This window comes from Typopeltis vanoorti, chromosome 17 (assembly GCF_054136105.1).
Source record: "Typopeltis vanoorti isolate ZY-2024b chromosome 17, IOZ_Tvanoo_1.0, whole genome shotgun sequence".
NCBI classification, from domain to species: Eukaryota; Metazoa; Arthropoda; class Arachnida; order Uropygi; family Thelyphonidae; genus Typopeltis; species Typopeltis vanoorti.
In genome coordinates, this window is record NC_143565.1 from 56,212,649 (window position 1) to 56,226,813 (window position 14,165).

General features: G+C 36.4%; 1 protein-coding gene across 1 annotated transcript in view; it reads right to left on the bottom strand.

Moving 5' to 3' along the window:
• Positions 1-14,165, bottom strand: part of LOC150097410 (uncharacterized) — a 299,012-nt gene that overhangs the window by 188,674 nt on the left and 96,173 nt on the right. The window contains exon 5 of the mRNA XM_090407040.1: positions 13,476-13,562. Within this exon, the coding sequence (XP_090263166.1) occupies positions 13,476-13,562 (87 nt within the window). The remainder of the gene's footprint in view (positions 1-13,475; positions 13,563-14,165) is intronic.

Here is a 14,165-nt window from a genome sequence, read left to right on the forward strand (position 1 = left end):
AAGAGACGAGATAAAAGTTCCTAGTGTCACAGATGGGAATTGAACCCATATCTTTCCGACCAAAGGACTTTGTCTATACCGACTGAGCTACCGAGGCTCTAATTACTGGTTGTGATATCCTTGTGTATGAATGTGTGTAATTAAGTGCTTTATTTTTTTGATATATTCATACAATACATGATACACTTTTATACACTTTTCAGGGGGACTGATGGAAAAAAGTGTAAATAGCAGGAAATGTAAAAAAACAGTAAAAAAAGGCTAAAAGATTATTTACTGCTAGTATGTGAGTCTACATACTAGATTACAAAATTTAATAACTGAAAATAAATGAATTTACAATTACATTTATCTATTTAAAAAAATCTTGAATTGTTGATTGTTTTTCCTTTTCGTTTTTTTTTTTGACATAGCACCAGATTGATCTGCATTGAGTTCAATGCTTGACCTGTTTTTTTTTTACTATCATGTTCAAAGTGGACATGGAGGGTCAAAGATCTTTTGATAAATGCACATGTGTTCCGGCATGACAATCTACATGCTGCAGAATTGCCATCTTTTCTTCTACTGAAATACATTTTCTGTCTTTTTTCTCCATGTTACTAACATGGATAGTCCACACCACAACTTTCACACGCTAAATTACGTAGTAGAAATTCTGCAATATCAATTTGTACTGTGATTGAAAAATCACAGTATCACTCATCACTACATTACTGTGCAAGCGTGTAAGTCAAAGGTGGAAATGAAACTACAGCCGAAAGCAACGCCATCTTGGAACAAAAATGTGCAGATTTCCACAGAAATCGATTCAAAAATCAGTATTGCCACCCTAGAAAAAACCCCAAATCACGGGAAATAATGTCCACATCAAGTTGTTAATGGTGGGAAAACAATATATCGTAAGAACAGACCTTAAGATGGGACCAACGGAAAATGACACAAATGGCAGGGAAACGCAAATTGTGGGAACGTAAAAACGGGGTTTAACGTATTTAGTATTATTCAAGCTGCAGAGAACAATAACAAAGGCAGCCAGGACATCGTTGTTCTAGGAGTCTGACATTGGGGATTTTGTAAAATGCAGTGTTTTGTGTATGCGCGTGTGTGTGCATGCATACGCACCCATGCTCTGTATTCATTGCCAACAGAAAATATATTGTGCTATAAGAGTAGGAGTGGAAGGGAAGCACTATGTAAGAATAGTGGATGATGGATACAGGAGTGGATATGTGTGTGGGTGTGTATACAAGAAAGGATTGGGATGACCAGAGATGTGGTAGGAAACAAACCGGTCTGAGAAGAGGTGTAAGATCAGTAATGATAGAGAAGATTGGCCAAGGGTGGGGTTTATGGAGAAGTCATATCTGAAGTAGGGTTTTTCAGGCTGTTATAGTACCAGAAATAAGCTAGTATGCATGTTTACAAATGCCAGAAGTATTCACGGGGTGCTTAAGGGTCAAAGCTGTATAACTGAGAGGAGACCACCACACAGCCATTAAAGGAATGCGGAGAACTGACCAGGGCTGCTAACCTAATGTCCAATCCTCACCTTCTCGTGGTGCACGATGTTGGGTATCTACCTGGATATTGAATGAATGAGGATGGGCAGGCAATTTGGGATTTAGACAATCAAATTGTATTCTTATTGACTTAAGCCAATATACAAAATGATGGTACAACATGACAAAATTACATGCTGGCTGGGGCGCTGCCCGGTTAAACAAGGCCCCCGTTGTTTTCGCCAAGGAACCAGGGCAAACAATGAAAAGGCAACTACTGGAAATAAATCCTAAAACACACCCCTACTCAATATCACTAGAATTAAAGATCGGTACTATCAAATAAGAAGTCTGAATGGCAAAAAAATAGAGCGGGCTGAGGAATTAGATAAGTACCAGATCGACATAATATGTGACTGAAACAAAAAAGACAAAAACTGGTGAGATCTTTCTGAGCAATAAATACAAAATGTTATATTCAGGCAATGACAATCAAGAAAAAGAAGGAGTAGCCATAGTATTCAACACAAAAATATGATGCTAATCTTCTTGAATGGCACGCAGTCTCAAGTAGTGATGTGGGTAAATATCAGAATGGGGAATTGGACAATGAGACTTATTTGTGCCTATGATCCCACAGAAGGTTCTACTAAGGTAGAAGTGGAGGAATTTTTTCATCAGACACAATGAACGTTGTGTCTGATGAAAAAGGAAAAGTTTGTCCTTGTTAGGGATCTAAATAGCAGAGTAGGAAATGATTGTCAGATATACAAAAATGTTTTGAGAAAATTTGGAGAAAAGAGCAAAAGCTAATAATAATGGCAAATACCTGTTGGATTTCAGGACATGGACTGGTTATTACGAACACCATGTTCCAACATAAAAATGTGCACAAATTCACATGGAGAGAAGAGGCAAGAAATAAGAAAACTCTCATTGACTATGTTACTGTTGATAGTGATGTTTTCTCCCTAGTGCAGGACACCAGAGTGTACAGAGGATTTAAAATTGGAAGTGATCACTATTTAGTCTCGAGAAGGATAAAATTGAATTTCGTATTGAAAAGAATAACATGTAAGAAAGTTTTAAAGTGAATAAAAGTTGAGCAGCTCTCAGATGTGAACTGTAGACTAAAATACACAAAGATTATTGAAGGAAAAATGAAAGAGTTTGAGAACATGAACCAAACCTTGGAGATTCAGTGGCAAGCCTTGAAGAAAACCCTGATTGATTCAGCTAGAGAGAGGCATGTGGTAAAGTTTTCTGCAAGGATAGAAAAATCAGAACTCCATGGTGGACACAGGAAGTTAAAGAGGAAGTGAAGGAAAAGAAGAAAGCATATCAAATGTTCCTGGCAAATAATTCAGCTTGTGCTCTTAGAGATTACAGAGACAAATGTTAGAAAGCTAAACACCGTGTAAAACTAGCTAAACAAAAGTTATGGGATGAATTTCCCAAGAACATAGAAAATAAATATCAAGAAGGTGGCAAAATATTCTGGAGGTTGTTGAAGAAGCTTAGAAATGAAGGAAAGAGTGTTGTAAAAAGAGTTAGAGACAATAAAGGTGACATAAAAATGGGAGAAAAAGATATTCTTGAAGTATGGAGTAATTACTTCAAAAAATTGCTAAATGAAACAAGCAGTGATAGCACAGTGGTAAAAAACACTCAACAGGCATACAGTCAGGAATAATATGTATCCATACTTTTTTTCTCACGGAAACTTGGTTTTTCATCCTGCATACAGACAAATCAGTCCTTTAGAACACACAATTTACAGACAAAAATACTAGCTGTGGTGGTGGTTTTGGGCAGTGGATGGCGTTGGTGTGAGTGATTGGTGGTAGAGGTTCGGTGTGGTAGTGGAGACAGAGTGATGTCTAATGGGTGTCCTCCTGCGATGAGTCTTTGGACTCCCTGGAGGTGTCAATAATAATAATAATAATAATAATAATAATACTTGAAGTAGAAAAAGCCATCAAAGGCTTGAAATCTGGAAAGGCATCAAGAATAGATGATATTCAACCAGAAATGCTGAAGTATGGTGGTATAAAAGTCTTACAATGGCTGCACTGCATAGTTAAGCCAAATAGAGGCTGTTAGGATCAGATCTTCACTTTAGACAAATAGTTGAGCAAGCATGGGAATATAACAAAAATCCATATTTAAGTTTTGTCGATCTGGAAAAGGCATATGCCAAGGTACCAAGAGAGAAGCTATTCTCAGGTGGTATGGTCACTTAAACAGAATGGGCGAGGAAAGATTAGAAAACAAATGTTCTCTGTCAGGTTGGCAGGAAAACAACCCAGAGGAAGACGAAGATATAGGTGGATTGATATAGTTCAAAGTGCCTTAGACGATAGAAATATAAGATCTGATAATGTTGGAGTCTTGACAAGTAACAGATTGATTTGGAGGAAAATTGTAGATAGGAAGTTAGTAATGATGCAAATTTTTCATGTAGTACTATCATATCCTGTACACCCCTTGAGGGTACATGTCAGGAATTTGATGATGATGAGAAGTATTCACAATAAAGGGAATGAAACTGTAGCATTAATAGAGTATATATTCACCCAAAAATTGTTGTAATAAATGAGACATGGTTAGAAGAGGAAGACATTCTGTTAGGAATAGAGATAGATGGATATGATGTTTTTTTTGTGAGGATAGGTAGGACAGGTGTGTGCTGTTAATGGCAGTAGAGGAATTAACCCCATCTAATGGAGAAGAAAGAGCCTCTGTAGCTCAATATTTATAGACGAAGCCCCATTGTTCAAAAAGACCTGAGTTCAATTCCCATCAGTGACGTGAGGAACTTTTATCTGGTCTCTTTCAACAAAAGGTGAGTTAGCCGGTCTCGTATGGAGGTAGGGGATTTTTTTTTACTCCAGAACAGGCAAACTGGTCTCGTGAACACACGTGGATTACAGTTATGAATACCTTGCTTCCAGCCATAGGTCTAATTCGTCAGCTATATGCTGGTCCCGAGCCCGGATAAAATGGGGGGGGGGGGGACCCAGTGATGAACTACTCTGTAAAATTCTCACCAGAAACACTTTGTGGGCAAGAACTTGCCAATAAAGTCACCTACGGTCAGAAAAACAAGGAATGAAGGGAAGCATGGAATGCAGGGAATAAACAAAAACAAGGTGGAGAAGAAAGGAGCAAACAGCAGCAGCAGTGAAGCAGTATTGTGTGAGGTGAAGGTGAACATAATGAAATATCTAGCATGGTGTTACTACAGACCTAGTAACGTAGAGGGAATTAAGAAGAAAATGTATAGGTAAATCAGTCTAGCTAATAAGAAAAGGATGATTTTAATTATGGTATTTAGATTGGAATGAAGATACAGCATTTGGGGCAAAGCAAATGAATTTCTTCTTTTTGAGGGATAACTACCTTAGGCAGTACATAACAGAGGATATATGTGGATCAAGGATCTTGGATTTGATTATCCCATTAGATACTGTAAATCTCCCTCCAGTTGGTGAACGTGACCATGAATTGATTACTTAGGTAGTGGCCAGTCATATCAGAACTTTTGTGAGAAAAGGATATATATTATATGGAACTATAAGACTGGTGATTATGACAAGCTTGCAGCTATATCATGGAATGAAGAATTGGAAGGAAAGAAGTTAAATGCTGCTTGGAACCTGTTTAGGAACCGCTAAGCAGAGAGGTAAAGAGGTCAAATAAGGTGGGTGTGAAATGGATGAACGAAGAGGTGAAGCATGTAATTTTGAAGAAGGCAGCATTATGGAGGCAGAATAAGGCTGAGTGGTGGTAATAGCCAGTTGCATGAAGTGTACAAATAGCAAGCAAGTAAGTAATTCATTTGGTAAGGGTAGCAAAAGTACCGAATGGGCAGCAATTAGTTAATGAGGCTAAAAGAAATTCTAGGGAGTTTTTTCAATATGTAGACAGTAGAAGGAAGAATGATACTGGTTTGAGAGACTAGTGAAATGACAATTACGGAGGAGGAGGATATAGTAGAGATGTTAAATGAACAATTCATAGGGGTATTTCATCCTTATCATGCAGATAACTTGAGAGCAGTGGGGAAGGGGAGAGAAGAGGAGCCACTGATCATTAGTGAGCAGGAGGAGTAAATTTGATGGTATATCATTATGTCTTGAGGGAATGTTCTAGAGAGTTAACAACAGCTTTAACTTACTTCTTTAACATGAGTCTTAGATTAGCCCAAGTTCCAAAAGATTGGAAGGAGGAAAAAACTGTTCTGCTACGTAAAGGAGATGATAAGACTAAGGCTTTAAATGACAGACTAGCCAATTTGCCTGCAGTTGTGGTAGTGTAAGAGAAGCTAGTAAGGACCAGAATTCAGAACTGGATTAACAACAACATTCTCTTTGATGGATGGTATGGAGTTGCTTAAGGAAGATTGTATTTTACCAATTTACTTACTTACTATAATAATGTGACAGGAGTACTGGACAAAGGGAATGCATAAACAATGGTATATTTAGATTTTGCTAAAGCCTTCAACAGATTGCCACATGACAAGCCAGTAATTAATCTAGAACAGATGGGAATGGGATAGCAGATTAGTGCCCTAGATTGAAGACTGGCTGTCTAATAAGTATCGACAAGTTGTGTATAGGGGAGTTGTATACAGTACAATATTATATTATATATAATATAATATAGTACTGTAAAAAATGATCATAGGTAATTCATCATTATGTGAATTTTTTTTACACTTCAACTGTAAAAGGGTATTGTTGGGCTACTGCTGCTTCATCTATTTCCTGGAGTACAGTGCCGTCAATGCGATACACAGCTTGTTGTCACTGTTATCTTTTACTCTCTTAAACAACAATTTCCTGATATCTAGTCTCAAATTCTCCTCGTTCCTAACCATATCACTCACTCCTACAAGCACTACCAACTCTCTAGCTTGCTTACCCTTCATCCTGCTCAATCTACCCAGAAAAACAAAATCTTGTGCACCTTCTCATTCACCACACTTCTAAAAAATGAATCTCCACACAGAGAAACTCACAAATCATTTGTCATCCCTTTCACTTGGCCATTTTTCAGTCAATTCTTCCTCACTCTTCCACGCATATATACAATTCACATTTCTCTCTGCATATGCTTCATATTCACTAACTCTGCTTCCTTCCACTTCTTAAATTACTTTTTACTGCCATCAGTTCCATTCTCTTTCTTGCTGTCACTCTTGAATGCTAGCTTACCAATCTCGTTTGCATCATTACCTACACTCGTGATCTCCTGTTCTTCTTCTTTTGCCCACTACTGTTCACATTCAAAGAAGCGTAATAGTCTTAACATCAGATTTTCCACTTTTCTTATTCAATCTATCCATATTGTAACCATACAATAGCAATTATTCAGCAGTGATGATAAAATCAAATGTGAACGTGATCCATAAGTAAAAAGAGGTTTTCTGGATTAGATCAATAATAACTTGAACAGGATTATTAACATGAGATAAAGTCAATCTTGCTAGCCTTAACCGGTCTTCTTCTTCTTTTTTTTTTTTTTGTTCTCTTCATTACACAGTATAATTTCCGAGTTTTCTGAAACCACTGACACTAATCCCCATACAAACAATTTGACTATTTTCTTATATCTAAATTTTGATGAGTCTAAGATATTCCATAGAGTTGCCTGTGTAATTATTGACTATTATTATTACACAGGCAACTCCATGGAGTCTGCAGACTCATTGAGGGATGCTGCAAACATTATGCCAAGTGGTATCCAATATTCATGTGATATCTATCTCATTCATTTGAACTCATTCACAGTCATGACACCTACAACAGACTACCCATACCGCTCATTCACCACTCTTCAAGCAAAAAATGTAGTCCTCACATCCCTACTCAATTTTCAAAGATGGCTCCCATTACCAGACCTGTTCTAAAAAATTTCTTCTATTAATCCAATAAAAACCTTTCAGCAATTTGTGCCTCAATCATATCACCCCTTTTTTGCTTATCAACCAATTTCAGTTACCCACCAATCCTTAACTTATTATTATTATTGCATAACACCTCAAGGGAGTCCAAAGACTAATCGAGGGAGGGCATCAACTCTACAACATTCCATCTCCACCAACTGCAACTACCTTCATCATCTACACCAGTGGTGGCGAACCTTTTTATGTGCACGTGCCAAAAGTTTTACAAATCGAGTTGCTGACGTGGCGGCACGTGCCAAAAATTTACAAATCAAGTTGATGACGTACCGGGCAGTTTTTAGTAGGGGGAAAATTAATAGAAAATCTATTAATTAATTTATAATAATATATAATATTTTATAAATAATTATTTATAATTTTATAAATAATATTTTATTTCATTTAAGATATTTATTTATATAGAAATTTATAATATTATTCAGTGTAAAATTGATTATTGTATTATTAAATTGATTTTTAATGTTGGTTTGAAAAAAAAAAAAACGTTAGTGAGAAAAATATTTATGCATTGTAACTCACCATAGAAGTCAGCTGAGCAGGGGAAGCTCAACATGTTGGCGAAATGCTTACCGTATTTATCAAATATAACTTGCCCTCGCGTATAACTCGCACCTCTGATTTTACTTCATGAAAAAAGACATCAAAAAGTTTTGCATATTACCTCGCACACGAAAGATGCATAAAGATGTTCACGTCAAGCCGATAATAACTTGCTCCCCCCCCCTCTCGGTTAAAACACACGCCATCTCCAAAGCCATTATACTGAAGATGCAAGAAAATCAAGTGTAGTTTTATTGTATCCCTGAATAAGGTACAGAGGCTTTTGCAATCTGTGTAATATATTTCTCAACAAATAGTGTGATTCATTAGTTAGTGCGTTTTTATTCCAGCTGTCTCCAATTGCAGTATTATTGTCCCCTCCCACAGAAACTATGCTGTACAGACTCAAGTCAACAACTGTGTTTCAGTGCAACCATATGTTGCACTGAAACACAGCATCTAACTAAACACTACTGTCCAATTTTTCAATTACATGAAATTAGTATTTGTTTTATTGCATTTGAAATTCTCGATGTCATTATGACAGATCACAAAGACTAACTTCAAATAAAATTCTATCACAAACTGAAACATGCCATATAATTACGGTGACCATACGTCCTTTATTTCACTGATCTGTCCTTCAGATTTATTTATTTTTCTAAAATGGCCATTTTGTCCTTTATTTTGTGAATTGAAATAGTAAAGTGAATATTAATGCTAACATATTTAGAGCCTGTTAGCTCAGTGGATGTGACATTTGCACACCACGGAATGTGGTGTGCAAATGCACACTTGACTGCATGAAGGAAGACTTTGTTTCGAATCTAGTTGTCGACTAGAGGATATTTTTCTAAGCCTTTTTTTCGGCCGGTTCCTGAGTTAGTCGATCTCTGGCATGGGCAAGCAGGTTTTTTTCGTCCTGGAAACTCAAAAAAATCAACCATAGAACCCACATTATTTCAGACATTAAATATGTTGGGTTAGGGTTAGGGACCACGAGATGGCGGCACTTGTTGAGCCGTATCTCTTCACTGCATGCTACTTAATTAGTGATAGCCTTGGGCCAGCTATCTCTGATTGGCTGGCGGTGGAGATTGAACTGCCCACTCAGTCTCCAAAAGTTAGATATGGCTAAACGGTCTCGCCTATTCCCTATACAGGAATAAAAAGGCATTCGCTGATGCGTTTTTTTTTTTTTTACATATTTAATGATGCAATTCATAAATTTTACCAAACCTGCACTGATTATTTAAATAACTGCGAGAGCTGTTTCATGGAAACGGAAGCATTTGAATGGGTGCTACTACGAGAAATCCTTCTGCAGGCGAAGATCGAGGAAAGTGTTTTTTGTTCGTTTCCGGTCACTGGAACTTAAATATAAATGACGATGAACTATTTGATGAAGTTTCGTGAATTAAAAGTTATGTCACCAGTGAAAAGAACGAAGAATGGCGACAAACTGATGTAGTAGGGTTGAATATTTTAATTATTTTGCAGATAAGCATGTATCTTTTAAAAACATTTTAAAAATCGTTGAATATTGCTTATGTCTTGCTGGATCTAATACCCCCACTGAACAAGTATTTTCATTAGTGAAAAATATGTGGACCAGTGAAAAAACCCAATTAAAAATCAAAACATTGAAAGCATGCATTTATACCAAATGGAACTTTGATATGAACTGAATACAGTTTTATGAATTTTTAAAACACAAACCTAATTTATTAAAAAAAGTTCATTCTTCTGTAAAGTATCAAAATTAAAATTTTTAAGTAATAAATATGATTGTTTAAAATGCTATGAATATGCTTATATTTTACAATAAATGTTATAAAGTTTTTTAGTGAAACAAATAAACGCAACCTGTTTTTTTTATATTTATAATGAAACAATTTCTGATTTGTCCTTTATTTTCTCCAAAAAATATGGTCACTGTACATATAATGCATGTGTGAGTTCGCCTGCCAGCTCAACCTAAAGCAGGAATAAAATTCAACCAAGGGTTGAAACTTTGTGTGAGTTGAGCCCGTAATGAGAAGTTCTGTTGGAACGATAAATGACACCCCGTCATGAATGTGTTAAAACTAGGAAATATATAATGAATGTTGTTATGACAGTTTCAGATGTTATGGAATTCGATTGAAGAAAATCAGCATTTAAACTCAACACTTCGGTTGCCTCTGTCTTCGGGTTGCATTATCTTTTGTTAATACTGCACCAATCATACTCACTTCTTCATAGCTGATCTCTCGTGTAAAACAAAATTTAATTTGTACATGTTGTAATAATTAAAATAAAAAGTTGAATAATTTATAAGTGTATAAAAGGATATCACCGGTAAATTGTTGATGTGCCATAGGTTTGCCATCTACAATCTACACCAACATCATCTACTGCTGACTACCACCACTAGTATTTTCAGAGACAATCACAAACATCCATGCCCACGGCAGGATTCGAACCCACAGCCTTTTGGCTGGAAAGCAGATACACTAACCACTAGGCCAACCAGGCCAGTTGTTGATGTGCCATAGGTTCGCCATCTATGATCTACACCAACATCATCTACTGCTGACTAGCCTCTATTTGGCCTGAATATAGCTTGCTCTTCACCAAGCTTTTCTTCCACAATTCTTCTCAACCGTTTCTCAAGTATACTTGCATAGATCTTGCCAGGAACACTCAGTAGGGAAATACCTCTGTAATTCTCACATGCAGTTTTATTTCCTTTTTTATATATGGTTACTATGAGAGCTCTACTCCAATCATCGGGAATTCGTCCCTCTGTCCAAGCTTTCTGAACTATGCAGTGCAGCCACTGTAAGACTCTTATACCACCATACTTCAGCATTTCTGGTCGAATATCATCTACTCCTGCTGCCTTTCCACATTTCAAGCCTTAGATGGCTTTTTCTACTTCAAGTATGGATATGCATTCCTGACAGCATGCCTGGTCAGTGTTTTCTACCACTGTGCTGTCATCACTGCTTGTTTCATTTAGCAGTTTTTCAAAGTAATTACTCCATACTTCAAGGATATCTTTTTCTCCTGTTTTCATGTCATCTTTATCATCTCTAATTCCTTTCACTGCACTCTTTCCTCCATTCTTAAGCTTCTTCAACAACCTCCAGAATATTTTGCCACCTTCTTGATATTTATTTTCTATATTCTTGCCAAAGTCCTCCCATGACTTTTGTTTAGCTAGTTTTACACAGTGTTTAGCATTCTTGCATTTGTCTCTATATTCTCTAAGAGCACAAGCTGACTTATTTGCCAGGAACTTTTGGTATGCTTTCTTCTTTTCCTTCACTGCCTCTTTAACTTCCTGTGTCCACCAGGGAGTTCTGATTTTTTTATCCTTACAGACAACCTCACCACATGCCTCTCTGGCAGAATCAATCAATGTTTTCTTCAGAGTTTGCCACTGAATCTCAAAGGTTTGATTCCTGTTCTCAAACTCTTTCAGTTTTTGTTCAATAATCTTTGTGATTTTAGTTTACAGCTTACATCTGAGAGCTGCTCAACTTTTATTCGCTTTAAAACTTTCTTACATGTTATTCTTTTCAATATGAAATTCAATTTTATCCTGCTCAAGACTAAATAGTGATCACTTCCAATTTCAAATCCTCTGTACACTCTGGTGTCCTGCACCAGGGAGAAGACATCACTATCAACAATAACATAGTCAATGAGACTTTTCTTATTCCTAGCCTCTTCTCTCCATGTGAATTTGTGCACATTTTTATGTTGGAACATGGTGTTAGTAATAACAAGTCCATGTCCTGAGCAGAAATCCAACAGATATTTGCCATTATTATTAGCTTTGCTCTTTTCTCCAAATTTTCCCAAAATATTTTTGCATGTCTCATAATCATTTCCTACTCTGCTATTTAGATCCCCAACAAGGACCAACTTTTCATTTTTCATTGTGTCAGTTGCTTTTTCTAAAGCCTCAAAAAATTCCTCCACTTCTACCTTAGTAGAACCTTCTGTGGGACCATAGGCACAAATAAGTCTCATTGTCCAGTTCCCCATTCTCATATTTGCCCACATTACTCTACTTGAGACTGACTGCCATTCAAGAAGATTAGCCTCGTATTTTGTGTTGAATACTATGGCTACTCCTTCTTTTCCTTGATTGTCATTGCCTGAATATAACATTTTGTATTTATTGCTCAGAAAGGTCTCACCAGTTTTGGTCTTTTTTGTTTCAGTCACCCCTATTATGTCGATCTGGTATCTTATCTATTATCTAATCTGATACTTATCTAATTCCTCAGCTAGCTCCATTTCTTTGCCATTCAGGCTTCTTACGTTGATAGTACCGATCTTTAACTCTGGTGATGTTGAGTTGGGGTTTATTTTCAGATTTGTTCCAGTAGCTGACTTTTCGCTGTTCGCCCTGGTTCCCTGGCAAAAACAACGGGGGCCTTGTTTAACCAGGCGATGCCTCAGCCAGCATGAAATGTTGTCATGTTGTACCATCCTTCTATATTTTGGTTTAACCAATAAGAATACAATTTGGTCGGCTAAATCCCAAATTGCCAGCCCATCCTCGTCCGTTCAGTATCCAAGTAGATACCCAACAGGGTGCACCACGAGAAGGTGAGGATTGGACATTAGGTCAGAAGCCCTGGTCGGTTCTCCGTATTCCTTTAAAGGCTATGTGGAGGTCTCCTCTCAGTTATACAGCTTTGACCCTTATAGAGTGCCACTGTTGTGGTAGTCACGTGAGGGATGTCAGCAATATAGACAGTGAAAAGTAAAGGTGACAGTAAGGAGTTCTGGGGAATTCCTGCAGTAATTCTGCATTCAGATGATCTGATACCATGTAGTTTTGCATGAAGCTTCCAATCCTCAAGATATTCACCTATAAGGCTGGTCAAGCTCAACAGCTTGACATTGATTAGTTTATAGAGTAGCCCTGTATGCCAGACCTTGTCATACAGGGCTATTCTACTGATGTAAGTAAAATTGTATATCAGCTTATTATTAAAATACTTGAGATTATGTTAGTTGAAGAAAGTTTTTTCACATGCTTTCAAAGTAAATTATAATTGACAAGAAATTATATTCTTGTTTAATCCTTCACCCAAGTGTAAGCAAACAAACAAGCACTGATTCAACCTTTTTATTTTTCTTAATCTACCTCCTATTGATGAGACCTTGGGCAGGGGCCTTTCCATAATGTTTTTGCATTATGGGATACTGAGTTAATGGGTGTGAAGTCAACAGCATCTATGTGGATCCACAAAGCTTGTTTCCTTACGTTTGGATTAAGGATTAAACAATAATATAATTTGTCAAATATAATCTACTTTGTAACAAAGTGAAAAAAACATTATACAATAAAAACAGATAGATATGAAAATTAAGAAGTAAGTAAACTAAAAAGATGTGAATCCTGATGCATGTAATAAGATGATGGGCATTGGTTAAATAAAGTTATTACATACCAAAGTTTCTGTTCCAAATCTATGTAGAACTTCAGCACAAACATTCCAGTCCTTCACAACAATCCCACAGAATGATATATCTTGCCACTATTGGATAAAAATGTATATTCTAAGCATCTACATTAATAAAAATAAGTTATAGGTAATATAATAACAATATAGTTATTCCACAATATTGGTCATCCATGTATGACCAAACATAATCACACTTTCATTTATCCTTTCATGAAGTAGGAACTGTCCTTTAGAGAAAATGTATTTCAATCATGATTTTACTTCTGACTGGAGAGTGTCCTTTAAAATATATCATTTTTTTTTATTTTGTCTATTGATATTTGCATTCCAGATTTATTATCAACTGTGTTTAATATATTGTTCTCTGTAGTTCACCTTCACAATCCACTTTATATGCTAGTTTTACAGCTTTCTTCAATTTCTTTACTATTTCATCTGTACAGGTATTAAATAAGATTGGTGACATTGAGCATCATTGACAGACTACTCTATTTATTGATTTCCATTCTGTTAACTTTTTCACTGATCTTACAGCTATTTGATTGTTTTGAAGTAAGTGCTGCAGGCAGCTCATTTGGAACGTTTAACTTCTTGAATTATGATTCACGGTTTATTTGTTTTGACTTTGTCAAAGGCATTCTAGTAATCTACAAATGTTATGCATGTTTCTATGTT